The sequence below is a fragment of the Dipodomys merriami genome, unplaced genomic scaffold, assembly GCF_024711535.1.
Source record: "Dipodomys merriami isolate MVZ:Mamm:240054 unplaced genomic scaffold, mDipMer1.0.p SCAF_14, whole genome shotgun sequence".
NCBI lineage: Eukaryota > Metazoa > Chordata > Mammalia > Rodentia > Heteromyidae > Dipodomys > Dipodomys merriami.
Window position 1 is genome coordinate 32,366,601 of NW_027202715.1, and position 22,545 is coordinate 32,389,145.

Sequence of the window (22,545 nt, forward strand, 5' to 3'; positions counted from 1 at the left end):
AAAGAAGGGAAGGAATGAAAGAGAAGGAAGGAAGGAAAAAAGGAAGGAAAGGAAGGAAGGAGGGAAGGAAGGAAAGGAAGGAGGGAAAGGAAGGGAAGGAGGGAAAGGAAGAAAGTAAGAAAGGAAGAAGGAAAGAAAGAAAGAAAGAAAGAAAGAAAGAAAGAAAGAAAGAAAGAAAGAAAGAGGGAGAGAGAGAAGAAAGGAAGGAAGGAATGAAAGAGAGAAGGAAGGAAAGAAGGAAGGAAGGAAGGAAGGGAAAGAATGAAAGAGAGAAGGAAGGAAGGAAAGAAGGAAGGAAGGGAAGGAGGGAAAGGAAGAAAGAAAGAAAGAAAGAAAGAAAGAAAGAAAGAAAGAAAGAAAGAAAGAAAGAAGCAAACAAAAAACTAGTTACTAGTTACTAGTTACTAGTAATCTAGTTACTAGGTATGAGTTAGGTAATGTGGAAGAGTTATGGGTAGGCTATGTTGAGTAGGAAACAGTATGAGTAAGAGAAGAGTTCTACTTACAGATATAAGGAATGTATAAATGGGCAGGACTATGGCAGGGTGTGAAGCTATGATTCAAGAGAAAAATACTAAAAGATGGATAATGGGATTCAGAAGCAAAATACAAGATTAGATGAGAGAATATTAGGTGTATGCTAGAATGTAGAGGTGAAAAAGTAAGTTACCTTTATTCAATTTACAGAAAAGATAAACCAGTTTTTAAACAATACCACACTCAAAATAAATGAACCAAAGTAAAGAAGAAAGACAGACTTGTATATACAACAAATGAGTTTCTGGTTGTTCTAGTTATCTCAGGGACAGTAACTCTTTCCAGGCTGGAATTGCCTGGAAAGAGACATCATTGCCCAGATGTCCCTGCTCTCTGCTTTCCCAGATGTCTCTGCTCTCTGGTTTAGCAGGAATTCCCAATCTTCTGTTTCTGGTACAGTGCAGCCCATCAGCTTCTTCAGCCTCTGGCTTCCTGTGTGTTGTCCTGGCTTCCTAAATGTTCATTTTTTAGCTGTTCCTTGCGACCTACTTTGACCTCCCTTGACACATCTCTTATCAATGATTTATACTCAAGTTCTACAGCAGTGTCCTGTAATTACTCCTTGACCATGTGCTCGCTTCCAGAGAAACTTTGTCAAGATGGTGGTTCTCTGTCATGCTCAGGGATACAGGGAATAAAAAATACTTCAGCTCTCCACAATCCAGCCTCTAGTAGCAAATTATTCTCTGCTTTCCAAATCTCTGAATTGGCAGTAAGGGTTGAAGGTTGTGTTTACTTTTCCCATAGCTGAATTCAGTAGCTAGTTTTATTTAATTAGTGTTGAAATTTTCAGATTTCCTTCCTTCAGCCAGAGATCCCAGCACCAGTTCAGGACTCTTTCTTTTGCTATTTTCTTCTCTGTAAATTCCTGAGTCTCTTTGAATTCCTTATAGGTTCTACTTTCTTTCATTCTTTCTTGCCTAAGAAGCTGTTCACTTTTGCATTACTAGATTCTCATTCATCCAGCTGAGATTTGAAAAAGACTTACTATCTTTCTGTAGTTGTTTGTGTTAGTGCTGGAGATTAAACCCAGGACATGCTAGGCAAATGTTCTACTACTGAGTTATGTCCTCTGCCCAAATTTCTACCATTCTTATGACCCATTCCTATCCTAATGACACTCATTTTCTTCACAAACAATCTTAACACATGACCATCTGATTTTGCTACAGTAACCAAATTCATGAAATACCATGAGTATGACAAATTAGTGTGAGAACACTTAATATTCATTTGGTGTGTGTGTGTGTGTGTGAGTGTGTACCAGTCCTGGGGCTTGAACTCAGGACCTGAACACTGTTCCTGAGCTTTTGTGCTCATAGTGTTATATGGTCATTTGATCACAAGATCCAGAGAAGCCATATTTTGAGAGGTTGAATTGGGAGTTTTTATTAGAAAGCTGGTGACTGTGAGTAGACTCATGTCCCAAAGACTTGCAGCCTCAAATATAGTTAATACTTATGAAACTGAGCCATAAGGATATTAAAGAAAGAGCAGAAAATAATCTCTACAAACCAGATCAACTGTAATAGAAGTTCAGGAGGGACCGTGGTGATCTGAGGAGAGTCAGGCGACACTAGGCATGGCTTAATGGAAGCAGGAGTGGAGTGACCTAAATAGAGGTATGGTTAGGGGTCAGGGTCACAGTGAGCTTGGGACGTCAACGAGACCTGAGAAATCATGATACAGGTCTGGCAGGTCCAGGAACTTACTGTCTTAGTCCCTGTCCCATCTGCTTCTAGTTCAGGTACGTATCACCTGGGGGTGGAAGTGGGGGAGTGGAATTTCACCTCTAGAATTTTTGGGAAGTCCTGTCATTCATGAAGATGCCAAGATGGCACCACTTAGACCCAGTATTCCTATTTCAATGGCTAGCACTCTACCACTTGAGCCACACCTCCACTTCTGGCTTTTTGTTTTTGGTGGTTAATTGGAGATAGAAGTCTCATCATGGACTTTCCTGCCTAGGCTGGCTTCCAACTGTGATCTTCAGATCTCAGACTCCTGAGTAGCTAGGATTACAGGCAAGAGCCACTGGTGCCCAGCTTCATTTGGTAAATTTTAAGTCTTTAGTATTCTTGGCACGTAGTTTCAAAGCACATGTAAGTAGAACAGCCTGTACAATGCTCCCAGATGGGGAAAGAGACAGGTGTATCAGGAAGTGACTACAATTAAATGAAAGCCGTAAGTATTGGTTATTTTTTCTAGGTTTGCCTAAACACTTAAATTATCTGAAGTACTTGGAATAACAAAATCTCTACAGTTTTTTAGGCCCTAATTTGGACCAAATGAATTAGAATTTCTTGGGGAGGGTCCTGCATTTTCAACAAATGTTCTAGGAGAACCTTAGAATGAACTAAGCTGGGGAAATTGGTTCAAACAGGATCCTGTGGGCCCAGAGGAGGAAGTTGCTAAGTCTGTCTTTGAGTGGGAAGATTAGCTGAGACTCACAGCATTGTGTAGGCCACACCTTAAAGAGTGAGTAAGCAAACAAGTAGAGAAAGAGAATATTCCAAGTGAGAGAATTCTGGCAAGGGCCTCCCTAGGAATATCTTGTTCTGGGAGGGAACATGGGGTTTGTTTGTGCAATTGTGAAAAGGGACAGAAGGTGACCTAAATGTGGTTGCACATCCCTGTAATCCCAACACTCAAGATGCTGATGCTGGAAAATCATGAGGTCAAAACCAGCATGGGATACACAGTGACATTATCACAACAAACAAATAAAGTAAGAGAAGGGGCTGAAAAAAATTGTCATTGTCCCAACACAAAATCTATGGATATTAACCTAAAACCAACAGGGACCACTGTAAGACTGCAAAGGAAAGAAGCGTGTCCTGATGGAAGAGAGCTGAGATTTTAGGTTTGAAGATTATTGAGACTCCTGGGAACAATCAGCTAACAGAGGGATGGTCTGAGAAACATTGGCTAAATTTGACAAGAGGACTTAGAGATTGGTTTTCTTTGAAAGAAGGGAGACTGATGGTAGGGTGATTATGTGTGATCATTGTGAATCATTGCCTAGTGATGAGGAAGAGAAGCCACCAGTGATGACAAGGGTTATGCTGAGTTGCAGTAGTTGTGAGGATTATAATTTGTAGAGACATTGGCATAGGTAAAGACTTGGAATAGATGAAGATTTGGGATACCTAGGTAGCCTGATAGTTCCTTGAACCTTGGAAACAGATGAAAATCATGAAGGGTCTCTGGATGAAGTTCGGTTGAAGGTCCAATATGGGAATCTTTTAGACAGAGAGTTTGGCCCTCATTTTCCCTCTTAGCCCAGTAATTTTTGTAGTATTTTATGTGTTAATTTTAAAACAAGTACTTGTTTTATATGTTATATATATATATAACACATATAACTTGTTATCTATATAGCATATAATTTGTGTATATATATACCTTGTTATATATATACATATATATACATCTTATCAATTTATGTTTTTGTCCTTCTGATTTCTTTGCTCCATAGTTTACTTATGGGAATATTTATCATGTAAACTTCAAGCAACTTTAAATTAGGTATAAAATAATGAAGTCAGTTATTTTAAGAAATATGATCAGGAAGGAAAAAGAATCTAGAAGTACAGAAGCTGAAATGTTTGTAAAATGTTGAGCTTTTCATTGTTTTTCTTATTGCTAAATCTTAGAAAATTTTACACTTAAGAAATCAGATTCAAGGTGCACACCTGCAAGACAGAGACCAGGAGGATCACAGTTAAAAGCTAGCCCAGGCTGGGCACTGGTGGCTCATGCCTGTAAACCTACCTACTCAAGAGTTTGAGATCTGAGGATCATGGTTCAAAGCCAGTCCAAGCAGGAAAGTCCATGAGACTCTTATCTCCAATAAACCACCAGAAAATTAGAAGTGGTGCTATGGCTCAAGTGGTAGATAGAGTCTTGCCTTGAACTGAAGGGCTCAGGGACAATGCCCAGACCCAGAGTTCAAGCCCACGACCAACAACCAAAAGAAGAAGGAGGACGAGGAGGAGGAGAAAGAGAAGGAGGAGGAAGAGGAGGGGGAGGAGGAGGTGGCAGCTAGCCCAGGCAGAAATGCTAGTGAGACCCTCTACCCCAACCCCAACTGAATAAACAAACTGGGCATAGTGGCACATGTCTGTGATCCTAGCTATACAGGAAGCATAGGTTGGAAGATTGAAGTCTAAGGCTGACTGGCCCCTGGCAAAAAAGGTGAGACTTTATTTTAAAAATAACTAAAAGCAAAAAGGTTGAAGGGGAGACTAGATCTCTACTGGTAGATCATGTGCCTAGCAAATGTGAGGCCCTGAGTTCAAACCCCAGTACCACCCTCAAAAATAGAAAAATTAGACTTCAGATTTTAGACAGTTTAGCTACTAGTAGTGTACACTTCAGTTTACCTTACTAGTAACTTTAATGTGGTACACTGTTACAGTGAAAAAGAATTATTTGTGTTATCAGTTGAAGTCCATTCTTTATTCAGATTTCCTTAATTTCTACCTAATATTTTCTTGTCCAAAGATTGTATCCTACAGTAGTCATGTGTCCCTTATGGCTCCTTTTGGTTACAATATTTTCTCTCCTTGTCTCTAACAGTTTTGAGGAGTACAGGTCAGGTATGTTATACAATGCCTTCTGTTAGAGTTTTCAAGTCTCTGTCATAATTACATTGGAAATTACCTATCACCGTTGGGTCAGTTATGAAGGGCAGGCCAACTTGGAGCTCCCTACCGGGTCATGGCAGATTAGAAAAATCCTGATGTGGCATGTGCCTTGGCTCTGTCTGTGACAGCTTTCCTTTGGGCACATGCTCTATACCTGTTGTGGGAGTCGAAGCTCTAGCGAAACAAAACATGAACTCCTGCCCTGCAGGGTAGTTCAGGACAGTCACACATCCATGCTACAGAAGTGGGCAGGGGACAAAGGCTGTCCCCTTATGCCATGGACTGTACCAGATGGAAACTGCAGCTGGAGGGAGTGGTGCTGAGAGCTGTATTGTTAGCATGATACATCGTGTATTGTTCGGATATGAAATATCCCACAAAGACCTGTTAAAGGCGTGGTCCCTAGCCTTTAGGGCTATATGCTGACAATGAATCATTGAAGGCCTTGCCCTCGAAGAGGATATTAGGACCCCAGCCCCTTACTCTTTGTTTCCTAGCCTCTATGAGATAAATAGGACTCCTCTATTATGTACTTCTACTTTGGCGGACTGTGTATAGTTTGGCGAGTACCCCAAGCCCAAAAGCAACAGGATCAAACAACCATAGACAGGCGCCTCTTAACGTGTAAACCGAAATAAATCTTTCTTCCTTAGAAGTTGACTGTCTCAAGTGTTCTGTCACGGCAATGTAAAGCTGACTAACACAATTAGTAAATATATATATCATTGTGAAAATTAAACTCTTAGAATTGAATTTAGCATGCTTAGTTGTTGGCTTACTTTATCTACTATCTTTCTTTACAAAGAATACTTTAGAACTATATTTCCTAAAATATAACTCTGTGTGTGTGTGTGTGTGTGTGTTAGACTAGAGATTGAACCCAGGACCTTGTATGAGACTGTACACGCGCTCTACCACTTGAGAACTCAACACTCCAAACCTTTTAAAATATATCATCAGTTTTTTGACATAGATTTTTTGCTATGTATCTCAGGCTGACCTTGAATTCATGATCCTCCTGCTTCATCTCTTAAAGTGCTGGGATTAAAGGCATGAGTCATTTAAACCGGCTCTATATTACTGATTTTTAAAAATGTAGTGACATTTCTTCACTTGAAACTTCTACCTACTGGGGGGTGACATTGATCAAATTCATTGTACACATATTTTGACATGTTGAATTGAAACCCTTTGGACATAGGTATTTAAGCATAACAAAAACAAATTTTTGCCAGATGCTGGTGGCTCAAGCCTGTAATACTAGCTACTCAGCAGGTTGAGATCTGAGGATCCCAGTTAGTAGATCGGCTCGGCGGGAAAGTTGGTGCAACTCTTAGCTTCAATTAATCACAGAAAAAGCTGGAAGTGGTGCTGTAGCTCAAATGGTAGAGTGCTAGCCTTGAGCAAAAGGAACTTAGGGACAGCACTGAGGCCGAGTTCAAGGCCCAGGCTCAGAAAAAAAAAAATCTTTTAAAAACCCAAAACTTGCTTACCTTCAGTAACTTGTGTTTTGGTTACAAATTCCCAGAAACTAATCTGAAAAGGAAAAATGTTTTGGAACTACTCCTGTTAAAAAATGATAATTAAGAATGAGTTTTTAATTATTATATTTTAATATAATAGCAAAAGCCTTAATATACATCACTGAGGAACTGAGAGATCGAAGTCATGCAGCTGGGACTAAGAACTGGGGGTTCTGTGGAAGCAGGATGAAGGCCAGGACATAAACCCCACTGTGTCCTGTACCTTCAAGATAGGAACTAAGGCCTATTTCTACCGAACAGTAGTTTTTCAGATCTCTAAGTGGAGCACAAAGAGGCTTTGAGCAGTAAGATACTGCATATGAAAGTGATGTTTCTACCATAGGCTTGGTAGGGCAATAATGAAGGTTGCTGCTCTCTGAAAATGGACTTTGAAATGGAGGAATGAGAAAGGTTGGAACATTTAATCAATGAAATAATAATGAGTGCAACAAACAAGTTCAAACAGGGCTGGGTAGGCTTGGAGTCAGAGATGCAGAGTTCATGTACACTATATGGAAAGCAATAGAATGCAGGAAGAATTGAAATGCATAAACTGATTGGCTCATTGGGAGGCTCACCCAAACTTGTAGTTTGTAGCTTTCTCATTTCTTCAGGATTCTACCTTTCATGACACTTGACACTCCCTTGTATGACACTCTTGCCTCTGATTCTTGGCTTAAACGTGGCTCCAGCGCTGCCCCACCCCACCATGAAATCAAGGTTGAGCTTGTGGGCCAAGACCCAGAGTATTCTGTCACACCTCTTTCTGCACCACCAATAGGTGTAGGGGTGGGTTCAGCAGATACCTGGCAGCAACCTTGGGCTAAGTAACCTGGCCTGGGCTCTGGTAATCTCCTGAGGCTAACCTAAGGCAAAGGCCATCCTCCTTCTGATAACACAAGTGTCAGAAATCCAGGACAGCCAAGTAAAGGCTATACATTTGGGGTACAATGAGGAGGCTTCACACTGGTTCACCTCAGCCTAGGATGCTTCCTGGTGGGGCCTTACTGATCAGAGCAACAACAACAATAGCAATATAGTGTGTGGGGATGGGGGGCACGGTGTGTGTGTGTGTGTGTGTGTGTAACTGATCACCCCACAGAAAGGTAACAGCCACTTCCTGATTTGCTCATGAGCCACATCTCCTCAGACTTGGAATGTAGTGAACTCCAGACTCCAGCGTCCTAAATCTGAATCCTGTAGACCTCAAACTACCAGCATTTGTCCAGATCAGAGGTCCCTAGCACTGGTTAGAAACACTACTGTGTGTCTGGGATTTCATTTGTTTCTTTATAAACGTAACTGTCTGGTTTAAGTATCCTTTGCCCACTTTTCAGAAAAGGAGGGTTAGAGATCTTAATGACTCCCTGGGGTCACAGAGCAAGAAGGCTGTGAAGCAGCTTTAAAGCTGTGTTTGCTGGACAGAGCCCACAGCCCTCCCACTTCGGGGCTTGCTGGAGGGAGATTTTTCTGGGCAAGAGATCTAAAAAGTAAGGATGTTGCAAGATTTCTCTGAAGGACCCAGCATAGAAGTATGCCACCAGCTTTGTGGTTTCTGGGCCACTGGTTGCTAAGTGACAGTATTAGACAAGGTGCTGATGAGACTGTTGCCCCTGTGTATGCTTGGAGAGGGGGCCTGTGGGGAATACATGCAGTTGTTCCTCTAACTTGCATTTGAGGGTTTTTGTTTTTGTTTTTTAAACAGAGAGAATCTCCTTTCTGACCACTATGTTCTTTTTAAAGCTTAGAATGACACTTGTTCTTTACAGGAGTGCAAAGCATTCAGTAGGAAAAGAAACGATTTGGGCTATTCTGCTACTTTGCAGTTCAAATATCGTTCAGAACACATCTGTTTCTATTTAATTCGTTTGCCTTTTGCAAAACATCAAGGATGATTTTGAAATAAATAAGAAGCAAAATATCCTGTGGAACCAAAGCAGCCTAATATCTGACCAGCTGAAAATATTTTGTTTTGCTTAAATATGTCCAGAGCAAAAGAAAAAATGTATAAAAATCTATGGCTAGCCGGACACCGGTGGCTCACGTTTGTAATTCTAGCTACTCAGGAGTCTGAGATTTGAGGATTACCGTTCAAAGCCAGCCCGGGCAGGAAAGGCCGAGAAACTCTAATCTCCTATAAACCACCAGAAAACTGGAAGTGGTGCTGTGGTTCCAGTAGTAGAGCACTAACCTTGAGCTAAAGAGCTGAGGGACAGCGCTCAGGCCCAGAGTTCAAGCCCCATGACCAACAAAAACAAACAAACAAAAACTATGGTTAAGGTGTAATCCTGCAGACGTGGCACACATCTGTGATTTCAGCTTCTCAGGTGGTAGAGGAGGAAAAGGTTGAATGCTTGAGGATAGCTTGGGGCTGTGTAGTGAGACTCTGTCTGATGTTAGGTCAATTAAAGAGCACTTACCTGGCATGCATGAGATCCTGGGCTCAATCCCCACCATCACAAATAAATAATGATAAAAACTATAGTACTCTATTAGAGTAGTTCTTTCTCATGAGCTGTGACTTATTTTTGTATGTGTGTACTGGGCTTGAACTCAGGGCCTTGCACTCTTGCTTGGCTTTTTTGCTCAAGAATGATGATCTACAATTTGATTCACAGCTCTACTTCTTGCAGGTTAATTGGAGACAAGAGTCTCACAGCCTTTCCTGTCCAGTCTGGTTTCTAACTGTGATCCTCATCTCTCAGCTTTCTGAGTAGCTAAGATTAAGGTGTGAGTCACTGGCTCCTGGCCCTGTGAAATAACTTTAAACTAAGATGGCACATAGAATCATCTCAAGGTGCCCACAGAAGATTAACAGAGCCCATTTAGGGACAGGGCAGCAGCCAAAAGTGAAATGTAGAGGGTTCAGATGTATGACGTGTGTTAGAAACTCAGTTTGTATGACGTGTATTAGAAACTCAGTTACCACAACCCAGCCATGTACAAGTGATTCTCAATCTGTTTGTTTAACCACCATCATAGATTTTCTCCTTTGTGTCATGTTATTTTTTTAAAGCAACCTAAACTGTTTTTTTCTTGCTAAATGTCCATGTCAAGCTGTTATGATTTTACCTTCAGAAAGGCAAAATTCAGAAACAATCAACATGTTTTTTCTTTCAGTAGGATAATGGCAATACTTCCACAAGATGAAGGAAGTACTATAATTGCAACCTGCTTTCAACCTAAACTGTTTTATTGGCTTATTTTACATTTAAAAAATTCTTGAGGGCTGGGAAAGTGGCTCAGTGGTAGAGTGCTTGCCTTGCATGCACGAGGCCCTGGTTTCGATTCCTCAGCACTATATAAGAAAAAAGCCGGAAGTGGCACTGTGGCTCAAGTGGTAAAGTGCTAGCCTTGAGCTGAAGAGCTGAGGGACACGCCCAGAGTTCAGGCCCCACGACTGGACCAAAAAAAAACAAAAAACAAAAAAATACTTGAGACATAGATCTGCTAGTCAGAGCTTAGAACTGAGATTATGTAGTCTTATTTTACCATATTAGGCTGATTTTATTAAAACCAAAATATAGACATTTGAATTAAACCTCTCAACTATCATATGTGGTACCTTTTTATTTCTGCCTAGGCTTATGAAAGATGAAACCTGGGGAAAGTGGGAGCAGAGGTTAGTTCTTACGAGGAAGTCACCTGAGTTCTTAGGGACTAAACTTTCACTAAGTTGCTGCTGTCTGGGTAGGAGCCACAGGGACACAACTGACCTGAGCCATTTATACTGTCACTTCAGTGTATCCCTAGCTCCAGAAAAATGAAGATGCTACCCTAGCCGTCCCTCTACTCCTGGAGTATTTGAATTGGTTACCTTCAAGCCTATTGGGCTTGCGTTAATAGAAAACAAACATTCTACCCTAACTTAAAATGACTTAACATGTTATGGAATGACAACTATTCTATAGCATCAAAATAGTCTTACTTGAATTATAATCTCAAAGGATCATGATAGATGCTCTAGCATGGCATTTGTTTTTTAAAGTAGCAAAATTAATATCTGGAACTCTGTCTGACCATCATAGAAAGGAGATAGTTGGGGGAGAGACTGTGTATGTAAGGTATCATTGCATTCTAATTTTATTAGGTATTTAGCTGATTGTAGTGCATGAATTGACAAGATGTTAGTCAGTAACTTAAAAACAATTATTTTGTGGAAAGAAACAATTCTCATGAATTGCATTAAGAAGAATGAATGGAATGAAGAAAATAGGTACATGTACACACATTATATATATATGTATATGTAACTAATGGCATAGCATAATCTATAGAAATAAAAGAAAAAGTGTCTTAGGAAAGATAAGGGTGTCTTTTTGTAAACCATTTCATGCAAGCTGTTACATATACCAGCTTTGAAATTAAAATATTAAAATGGATTTATATTGTTCCTGTGAATATTTTGCATTTTAGTAATCAAACACTGTTCTTGATCTTGTCTTGTTTTACAGGACAATCAGCAAAAATCCACCAATGTGGTCTATCAAGCCCACCATGTGAGCAGGAATAAGAGAGGGCAGGTGGTTGGAACAAGGGGTGGATTTCGAGGATGTACCGTGTGGCTGACAGGTATCGACCTGTATATCTATCAACATATCTATATTTTTATTTATTGAGGGTGTTACACAGTTTAAGAAAATTAGTGTACCATATTCACATGATACATGTTTAATTTAACTTTGAAGGAAGCTAAAAGCTTGCTGCCATAGGAAGCCGAAATGTTAGTCTTAATTCTCCCATCATTGAACAATAAAGTTTTATCAAGTTGAAAGAAGTCTGTAGGGGTCAATTTCTCCTTTTTGATGGGATGTGATAGAGCCATTCTCTTTTAGCTCTAAGGAACTCAGGAATCTTTATGCTCATCACTAAATGCATTCACTGGCAGTTATGAATGGGCCTTTCCTAAACTGGACACCAAGCAATTGGATACCAAGGCATGGGTAACCAAGATTTTAGATTTTACAGACAGATATTCTCATGTGTTTTAATGTTTGACACTCTAGAGAACTGTTTCCTTTACTATACACAAATCTAAGACTCTATAAAGAAGAGCTAGAATATGGACAAGGATGGAAAAATCCACTTGGCCGATAATTGTCCTTTACTTGTAAAAATAACTTGCCTCCACTAGGTAACCCATTAAGCCTCTCTTTTCTTGTGTTTTTGTAACCACAGAATGTCAAAGTTAAGAATTATTGACAACTGAAATTAATGCCTGAGAATCCTAACACTGAGTACCAGTTCAAAAAGTGTTTCCTGGGAATGAGTCAAGCACAGGCCTCGACTCAAAAGGAAAAGCCAAGTTCATTGTATAGACGCATTGTATAGGAATGAGTGTAGATGAAGAGTATGTTTATCCAGCATCTGAAATCAGTGTAGGTGCTGTTTTCTGCTCACAAAGGCAAATAGATTCTAACCTGAGGATAAATTCTAAAGCTAAGGCAGGGCGGGACCTGCCTTGCACCTTTTCTTGTTATTCTGAGGTGGTTTGTTATTTTTTTCTTTTCTGTTCCTGTCCAAATTAGCCTTAGTCTTCTTGTATTTTCAGCTGTTTGCTTAGTGCCTTTGGGTTCCTGGTTTCACTTACACGTGGACCCTGCATCCAAACAACGTTCTCCATCTTCTGGACAGTCAAGGATACTGAGCTACTTTGATCAAATACATAGTACCTTCTTGTCACAATTCCTGAGAGTTTTACCCCAACTCTCTCCAAGAGACTCAATGCGTAGTAGTACCTACATCTGTATTCCAGAAATTTCCTTCCTGTCATATGTTTGCCTTACTAGTGATGACAGCTTTTGTATGGGACATACTGATAAATTCTAGTTTCTCTGATGTGATCCTCACTGGAAAACAGAAAAAAAAAAAAAAAAAACACTTAGGAGAAGGAAAAACTATAAAGGTATATTCCTGCTGTGATTTTCTTTTACTATTTAAAAATATCACCTTTTCCCCAATTATTATTTTATTCTTAGGTTTTAGAGATTAGGCTATTAAACAGACAGACTAGAAGAAACTAAATACTTTAGATCCAGAGACTGAGATTTGAGCTCCAGCTCTGCCTATGACTTTGAAAAACAATTCTCCTTCCTAAGCCTCTTTCTTTATTTGTAAAATAAGCATACAGATCAGCACCTGTCTTATGGAAGTATAGGAGAACTAATTGCAATAAATTACCAATATACGTAGCATTGTGCTTTGCCCATAGTAAAATTCTCAGTAAATGTAGTATTACCCTAATAAGTTAAAATAAATATATCAACAATTTCGTTAAATACATTTCCTGAGACTTCTGTTTCCTGTGATCCTTGGATCTCAGCCTCCTGAGTAGCTCGGTCTACAGGAGTAAGCCATTGGAGCCCAGCTTTTTTTGTAATTTTTTAAAAAATTCCTTTCCACCTTTTCCAATCATATGTTGAATGCTGTCTGACAGTGGCTTGGCATCATGGGCTATTCTTCAGGTTCAGAATTCTCTAGGGCAAATGAAGTTGTATAGTGCTTGTCCTCAAAGTGGCTCAAATGTCAGCTCTTAAGTGTGTTTGGTAGGCTGTATTTCTTTTTTCACAGTGTTCTCCCTCATCTAGAAATTACCCTGTGTTCCAACTTGTGCTTTGACAGTGTGATGGACTGCTCATGGTAACTCTATTCTCATATAAAGACCTTCAAGAAGTGTTAGTCCTAAGAGTATGATTATTCCTAAGAGGTCTCCATACCAAGGTTAGTATGACTCTCTTCATTCCTATGTTGAGAGTCACTCTGGAGATAGCTTGAAGCCAAAAAATAGTGTGTGAGCATTGAGGTCAGATGGTTGCTTGGTGGCATGTGGCAGGGAAGTGGGTTTGGCATTCTCTTGGGCTTTGTGTCTCCCTCCACAAAGCCTACTTGCAACCATCTGAGAAGATGAGACCACCATTATCAGAAATCTAGATTTGAATAAACAACTCTGATATTTACTATGCTCTGCAGGCAAAATAGAACACACAAAAAATCATATGTAGCCCCTAGATCTCCCTATTTATAAACCACACTTGTTTTGAAAGATTATAATCCTAAGAGGGAGCAAGCTCTCATTTCAAAATTAGAAATAAACAAAAGAACTTGGCTTGCTATGAACTCTACTGTTTTGAATTTGATTTATGATCCATCAGAGAAATGCAATGAGGGTTTAGATACATTCAAAGGACAGATTAGTTCACAATATATCATCATAAACAATTGGAATCACCCCAGTCTGTCTTACCGGTTCTGGACAGGTCTCTCTGGTGCTGGAAAAACAACAATAAGTTTTGCTCTGGAAGAGTACCTCGTTTCCCATGCCATTCCTTGTTATTCCTTGGATGGAGACAATGTCCGTCATGGCCTTAATAAAAATCTTGGATTCTCTTCTGGGGACCGAGAAGAAAATATTCGACGGATTGCCGAGGTGGCCAAGCTGTTTGCTGATGCTGGTCTGGTCTGCATTACCAGCTTCATTTCTCCATTTGCAAAGGTAAAAAGATTTGTCATTGAGCATCATATGTTCATAGTGCAAATGTCCTCCAAGTGCTGAGCACAGAGTACAGTGGGTTGAAAGGAACTACCAAAGGAGGCCCCTACTACACACACACACACACACACACACACACACACACACACACACACACACACACACACACACACACACACACACACACACACACACACACACACACACACACACACACACACACACACACACACACACACACACACACACACACACACACACAGGCTCCCTTAATTCCACTGTTTACTACTTTTACTTTGTTGGTTATAGAGAATTCCTACATTCCAGATGCCATGGCCTCAGTTAACATAAACGCTTTCACAGTTTCAAAGGGCTTTTTTCAGAGTTGAAAGAACAAATTCTAACAAAACCTCAAAACCTCTAGAATTTCACTTGCCTGAACAAGACTGTTTACCTTGCGAAACACACAGGTTATGTGTGCGTAATGTGGACATCACTGTCACTGTTTTTTTTCATATCAGGAAGCTGCTGGGAGCTACAAATAATGTGTAATGTGCTTTGAACATATCCTTAGAAAGAAATCTTCGCATGCCACCAGTATAGTAGTCTTTCTGACAGTTGTGTTTATCAAAGGGATATTTCTGGACTTTATAAGAGCACAAGTCTCGAGGATGTCAAGCACCAAAGCACACAAGGTTTTGTCATGAACTGTTTCATTATAAAATTTTGTTTTGATCCACTTTTGTTTTAAAATATTACAGACAGAGTGATTTTATATAGCAGAGGGGCTTATTCGGTTTATAATCTGGGGGACTAGGAGGCTGGAGAGCATGGTGCTAGAATCTGAGGGCTCCTTGCTGCCTTATGATGTGTCAGGGGGCATCCTATGACAAAACAGTGCAAAGGTGGAGCTCAGTAATCCTCCCATGCCCCAGACAGGGTTTTGTTAGTTACCTACACTGGCCTCCAACCCCTGGATTCAAATGATCCTCCCACCTGAGCCTCCCTCTTGGATACTCCATCCTGATGACCATATCTAGTTTTAATTATTTCCTAAAAGTTCTACCTCCAAAACCCATCAACAGACACATTTGAAAACTGTTTTCAACACATAAAATTTGGGGGTCAGGCCCTGCGCTGGTGGCTCACACCTGATCCTAACTCCTCAGGAGGCTGAGATCTGCCAGCAGGGGCAGAAAAGTTCCCATGAGACTTATCTCCAATTAACTGTTCAAAAAACCAGAAGTGGTTCTGTGGCTCAAAGGGGTAGAGGGCTAGCCTTTAGCAAAAAAAGCTCAGGGACAGCACCCAGGCCCCTTATATCAAGCCCCACAACCTACCAAAAAAAAAAAAAAAAAAAAAAAAGGATCCAGAGACCTTCAAACCATAGCAAACCTCTTTTTTACATTCTTCAACATACCATTTTTCAGGATCGTGAGAACGCCCGCAAAATCCACGAATCAGCAGGACTGCCATTCTTTGAAATATTTGTAGATGCGCCTCTCAATATTTGTGAAAGCCGAGATGTAAAAGGCCTTTACAAACGGGCCAGAGCTGGGGAGATTAAAGGTATGTGAAGCAGCTACTTCACCTCTTACAGTTAACTTTCTGAGCCTGCTGATCTTCCTATTCTGTCCTCAGAAGTCTGCTAGAAGTTCCAAACTCTGTTTTCCAAAATTGCATATAAAGTATACAACTTGTTACCAAATTGTAATATGTTCAGTATGCTCAAGGCTTGTTAAAATGTGGTTCTGAAAAATCTCTTAGGAACTGTTAGCTCAACCATGAGCAGTAAAGTTCAGCGAAGGAGAATGGATAAGTACATTGAGATAGGGAGGGCTGTTCAGTTTATTCTTCTTTCCTTTTTGATGTGAATCGGTTGTAGAGGTATCAGCCTTTGCCCGATGTTATTCTTTTTTTTTGGGGGGTCCAGTCGTGGGCCTGAACTCTGGGCCTGGGTGCTGTCCCTCAGCTCTTCAGCTCAAGGCTAGCACTCTACCATTTGAGCCACAGTGCCACTTCCGGCTTTTTTCTTTTTGCTTATGTGGTGCTGAGGAATCGAACCCAGGGCCTCATGCATGCAAGGCAAGCGCTCTACCACTGAGCCACCTTCCCAGCCCCAGATGTTATTCTTAACTTAGGACTTTATTAAAAATTAAGTCGTAAATTTTCTTACATATGGCAAGAAGTCAAGGATGGCTGTTGACCTTTTTTGTCATGATACAAATTCTTAGTTTAACACATTATCCCAACATGTGTTATATCTTATTGATTAAAAAAATGATTCTGTTGGTATGCAGGTGATTTATCAGTTAATACCTTGCAGGATTTACAGGTATTGATTCTGATTATGAGAAACCTGAAACTCCTGAGTGTGTCCTTAAAACCAACTTGTCTTCAGTGAGTGACTGTGTCCAACAGGTGGTGGAGCTTCTCCAGGAGCAGGTGAGGGCCTGGCTGTCCCTTACTTAACCTTCATTGACTCTCACTTGCAAGGCAGACACTACTCTCTCACTTGAGGGGCTCTTCCCCAGCCTTTCTTTTTATTTTTTAACTAAATGAAGCCATGAAAGATAATCTGTCCTTTTTTATTAAAGCATTCTTTTTACACTTGTCACTTACAATTGTTGTCGATTTCAGAACATTGTACCCCATACGATAATCAAAGGCATCCACGAACTCTTTGTGCCAGAAAACAAACTTGACCATGTCCGAGCTGAGGCTGAGACTCTGCCATCATTGTCAATCACCAAGGTAAGAGGGCACAGGCTGTTAGAGGAGAATCAGGCTTCATGTCAGTCATAATCCAGTTACAAACTCTTCTTCTTTTTTTTTTTTTTTTTTGCCAGTCCTGGTGCTTGAACTCTGGATCTGGGCACTGTCTCTGAGCTTCTTTTGTTCAAGGCTAGCACTCTACCACTTGAGCCACAGTGCCACTTCCAGCTTTTTGTGTTTATGTGGTACTGAGGAATCGAACCCAGGGTTTCATGCATACTAGGCAAGCACTCTACCACTAAGCCACATTACCAGTCCAACAAACTCTTGATAATAAGGAAGGGATGTATGAGAGCCATATAGGGAGTGTCTAAGTCACTTTATTTCTGCCCCCTTTTATTTTTTTGGTCAGTTGTTGGGCTTGAACGCTGGGCCTGGGCACTATCCCTGCGCTCTTCAGCTCAAGGCTAGCACTCTACCACTTGAGCCACAGCACCACTTCCTGTTTTCTAGTGGTTTATTGGAGGTAAGAGTCTCAGGAACTTTCCGTCCTGGGCTGGCTTTGGACTGTGATCCTCAGATCTCAGCCTCGGGTAGCTAGGATTACAGGTGTGAGCCACCGGTGCCCAGCTTCTGCCCATTTTTTTTTCTCATGTCTCCTCTGAACAAATCTCTCCCCAAGACTTGCCACAAAGTAGCTGATAAGTGCCATGAATGGAGGCAGACTTGGAAAGTAACCTCTATGTTTGCAGAGGACAGTTTACACAGATGTCACTGTACTGCAGGGAAGGGTAATAATTTTTTTATGTTTTTATGTTAAAAAATAGCATACAGTGTTACAGTTACACGAGTAAGGTAATAAGTACATTTTCTATCGAGCTTTGTTACCTCCTCTTTTGTTTTTCCCCTACCATCCCTTCCCTCCCCACCTCCCCAACTCCCCCCACCAAGTTGTAAAGTTCATTTTCAACATAGTGTCTTGTAAATGTCATTGTGACAATAGGTCAACCTGTATCCTTGTTTCAGCATTTTGTTGTTTCCCTTCCCCTCCCCAAATTAGAAAAATGTATGTAAAAGATTCAGGGCACCAATGTCAAATTTGTTAGGAAATGGTAAGACTTGGAAAAATTATATTAAGTGAAGTAAGCCAGGCCCAAAGAAACATAGGTCCTATAGTTTCCCTTATTTGCAATAACTAGTATAAGTTTAGGACAAGCAGAAAAAGTCAAAAGCTATGTACATATGACCATATAAGATGATGTTAAGTGAAATGAACCCCAAGATAGAGACACAACTTGTTTTTTCTTTCTTGCTATTGTTTTTAACGTATTTAAAATGTACTATGAGATTTTTTTATTTCTCTTGTATGTTCTTCCCCCATGGTATAACTCCTGTTTTCACTCTATTTAATAATTATTAGTTGGCAGTGATTGAGATACCTTTGTCCAGAAGGCAAATGTCTTTTGATACTGCCAATATTGGTCTTTTATATAACTATAAATATTTATACCTATATACAATTTGGATTTTTTGAAACATTAGCTATGCTATCAGTTTTGGAAAAAAAGTATCCCGGACAACTGTATTGAGTTGAGAATGTACAGAAATTAATAACCTTACTAGTCTAGAAACACTAAACATTTTTCCCATATGCACAAGAGTGATACATTATGTATTAAAAATGTAAGGTTTTGTTTGCATAAATTAGATAACAGAAACCAATTTCGGCATTTTTTTATTTTTTATTGTTATTATAAAGGTGTTGTTGGGGCTGGGAAGATGGCTCAGTGGTACAGCACTTGCCTTGCATGCCTGAGGCCCTGGGTTCGATTCCTCAGCACCACATAAGCAAAAAGAAAAAAGCCGGAAGTGGTGCTGTGGCTCAAGTGGTAGAGCGCTAGCCTTGAGCTGAAGAGCTGAGGGACAGCGCCCAGGCCCAGAGTTCAGGCCCCACGACCGGACCCAAAAAAAAAAAAAAAGGTGTTGTGCAGAGGGGTTACAGTTACATAAGTCAAGTAAAGAGTGCATTTCTTTTTTGACAATGTCACCCCTTCCCTTGCTCATTCCCAGTTTTCCCCTGCAATTCCCACCACTAGCTTGTATAGTTCATGTTTAACCTAGTGTCCAGTGAGTATCACTGCTGCATTTGTTAACCCTTTGTCCCTCCATTTCTGCGTCTTCCATTACACTCCCAAAGACAAATTAATGATCAAACAGAACAAAAAGCAAAGAAAACAGAAACAGCAAAAAAAAGAAAAAAACTCCTGTTTCCATTTCCTGGAGTTCATTTCCATAAATATTATTTTGTATAATCAGATGCACACAGGCATTGTGCCTTTCTGTTCCTCTCCTAAGAGTGTCCTCCTTTAGTCTCACTGTGTGTGAATGCCTAGAGACTTGTATAATTTATTATGCCCCAATATAAGTATTCTTTAAACAATGAGAAAAAAAGAAGAAATTTGAAGCACACAAATAGCTGCCTTGATCTAAAGTGATGTGAATGCCTCAGTCTTTTCTCCCTTCAAAGCATACTTTTCCTTGGTCAGGGAGTCCGTCTGAGGAAAAAGCTGCACTGATTTTACCTAGAAGCTCTAAGCTGCAATCCCAGGCAACTGCTATGCATATGAACTTCTTATGGTTAGCATGAATTGCTTCATACAAGATCAAGTCTTTATTGATACCTTTTTATTATTCTTTAAAACTCTGGAAATTTGATAAGGGGCAAGGTAAATAGGGAACTTGCTTCAGCTCATGCGGATCCCATACTCTAGTAAGTCATAGACAACTTATCTGTCAATGGATCCCCTGACCTATAAATAAATAAATCCTAAGCACCCTAACACTCTAGGCAAATAAGTAAACACATAATAATTACAATGCAATATTGAGAATTCCTGTAACAAATTGGTCTGAGAGGTGGAAAACTTCAAAAATCTAGTAATGAATTGATTAGGTCACAGGGATGACAGGAGAGGTTTTCCAGTAATGATCCATGGGCTGGGGTGTAAAGGTTGAATAGGTCAATGGCCTATCAATAGGCCAATGGATGAAACACAAGCCTGAAAGCCTGTGTGTGTAGACTACACATCGCTTATTAGTATTGTTGGCAAACAGGTACCAATTTGGGGAAAGAAGTCCTTCCATGAGTCACCCTGAGGGGCCAGACCTTGAAGGACTTTCAATAAGTATCATGCTAATACTTTTGGAATTTTTCTTACAGTCAGTTGCTTGATCAATTCAATCAGTAAGGTCATCCAGAGAAAAACAAAACAAAACACAGAGTCAAACCAGAATTTGTGTGGGGAAAAAAATGAACAGTAAAATTTCCATTCCACTTCACATTGTGAGGCTAGTTATAGCCTAATATGTTCAAATAAATCATCTCTCAATTTGGCATGGTTTTACCCCTCTTCCATAGGAAAGTTCTATACTCACATCAGTCTGGCTTTTAGGTTATAGGCCAGAATAACCTGTAGAAACAGGTTATATTCCCATAAAAGGTCTGCTTCATGCCCCTGTTACCTGAATAAGGAAGGAGTGCCCTGGGGCTGGATCAATGCCTGAGAACCAGGGTTCATGGAATCTTCCCTACTATTTGTGTTTTGCAGCTGGACCTGCAGTGGGTCCAAGTTCTCAGTGAAGGCTGGGCCACTCCCCTGAAGGGCTTCATGAGGGAGAAGGAGTACTTGCAGGTGATCCACTTTGATACACTTCTAGATGGTATGTTTCTTCTTGTTTCTTACTCTATTATTTAAGGAAAAACACTTTTGCTAGAAATTTGCATAACTGTTCATCTTCTCTTTGTCACTCTTACTGCGAAAGTATTTGAATCATTAATGTGAGCTCCATGCTAGCCCATGTAAACTTCCATTTTTAACTTTTTTTGTTCTCAAAAGATTATTGATTACTTAAAGATAAGGAAATGCATAATTAAAGTTTTTACTTGCACACATAGTTATAAGAAGGTGTTCCCAACTACTCTTGGCTTTTCTTGAACGTTCAGAAGCACCATCCCCCAGTGATGGCAGCATTGGGCCAGCCAAGGTGCACTCAGCAAGGGTGAGTGCCTAGCCTGGCACCTCCCATTCTCCAATCCCTCCTGCCCAGTGGTGTCACCGCCGCTGCTTTCCTCAGTGAGTGCTGAGGTGTCCGCGTTTAAACCCACTCAGAATATATCAAGACAGCTTCACCCTCTAAACCTACAGATGCCCATTCTGATCACAGGGGTTAAGGACTTTTAGAAAAATGATCTAGTCAAGATTAGAAATGTTACACAAGAATTTAGGACCCTTCTTTGATCGTTTTCTTCCTAAAACTGTCTGAACTTTTCAAATACAGCTTATCTATTTCATGACGTTGGGCCATGGCCATCAAGTGGGGAAGCAATAGGGGTTGAGTCACTAGGATTTATAATAATTCTGAATAAGGCTTCAGACCTTTAAGGAAGAAAGATCAGATTGGCCTCTACCTGGGGAATGGGGCATCGAGTCAGTAGGATAGTCAAGGGGGATGTTTCTCCCATTACTCCTCTGCCTGCAATTTGAGGCTTTCGTTCTTCAGATTAAATAACATTTATTCTGGAATAAAGCATTTTCAGACAAATGCTTTATTTCTAGCTTGCCTCGAAACAGAAACAATAATAACAATGCATAGCTGCACAGTGTTTCTTTACTTTTTTATTTTATTTTATGTTTTTATTGTAAAAATTCTGAACAGAGGGGTTACAGTTACATGAGCAAGGTAATGAGTACATTTCCTATTGAGCATTGTTGTCTCCTCCTTTGTTTTTCCCCTACCATCCCTTCCCTCCCATCTCCTCAACTACACTCCCCTCAAAGCACTTTCTCGGGTATTATTTCATTTCATCCCTACAAAAGCTCTGTAAACTGACCACTGTTATCCACTTTACAGATGAGATAAGCTGAACTCAGGTTAAGTGACTTGCTCAAGTTCATACCATTTGTAAATGAGATCATAGACCAGAATCCAGAGTCTCCAACATCTTCTGACTCCTGACCTGGTACTTTGTCTATGCTGGGGTTGCTCCCCTCATGTCCTTTCCAATCGAATCTAGAAGGCAGATGTCTAGACAAGGAAATGTGACATTAACCTGATGTCTTAATTTCAACACATGCTGAACACAACTGTTCCTGAACTTAACAGCCACCTACATACAAGAGGTTGACTATATGCATGTCCAAACTCACACTATGGGCCAGTGGATGAAGTGGTCCATGGTTAAAGAGGAGTCTCACTGAAGACAGTGCTTTTTACCTTTGCTCCATAAAGAAAAATGCCCAGGTGGCAGATGTGGTTGCAGAGGTCAGTTTTAGTGGAAGTTAGGGGTCCTTAGTTTGTAGTCTCAGACTTCAAGGGGAAAGGGATATTATCTTCCCAGATGCCACACACCACCAAACTGAGTGGCCTGCATTTTGAAAAGAGAAGAAGAGGGCATTTTCCTAGGTTGGGATTTTGGCTTTTGATGGGTTCTATGACCCCACATCATGAAGGTCAACGCATGCCAAAGAATCCTTCTGGATAATTTAGGCAAAACTGGCACCTTTCCTCTGACACCATTCTGATTTCGTTTTGTGGATATGACATACTGACTTTCTGTTTCTTATTTGGTCCT

General features: G+C 40.4%; 1 protein-coding gene and 1 non-coding gene across 3 annotated transcripts in view; one reads left to right on the top strand and one right to left on the bottom strand.

Annotated features, from left to right (window-relative positions):
- Window positions 1-22,545, top strand: part of Papss2 (3'-phosphoadenosine 5'-phosphosulfate synthase 2) — a 76,732-nt gene that overhangs the window by 32,076 nt on the left and 22,111 nt on the right. For both annotated transcript variants that reach the window (XM_070021122.1, XM_070021124.1), the window contains exons 2-7: window positions 11,164-11,281; window positions 13,966-14,201; window positions 15,629-15,767; window positions 16,525-16,643; window positions 16,839-16,952; window positions 20,522-20,633. In XM_070021122.1, the coding sequence (XP_069877223.1) occupies window positions 11,164-11,281; window positions 13,966-14,201; window positions 15,629-15,767; window positions 16,525-16,643; window positions 16,839-16,952; window positions 20,522-20,633 (838 nt within the window). The remainder of the gene's footprint in view (window positions 1-11,163; window positions 11,282-13,965; window positions 14,202-15,628; window positions 15,768-16,524; window positions 16,644-16,838; window positions 16,953-20,521; window positions 20,634-22,545) is intronic.
- Window positions 9,751-9,887, bottom strand: LOC138826248 (small nucleolar RNA SNORA69). The gene has a single exon (XR_011371604.1). It is a non-coding gene; the product is annotated as a small nucleolar RNA SNORA69 (small nucleolar RNA).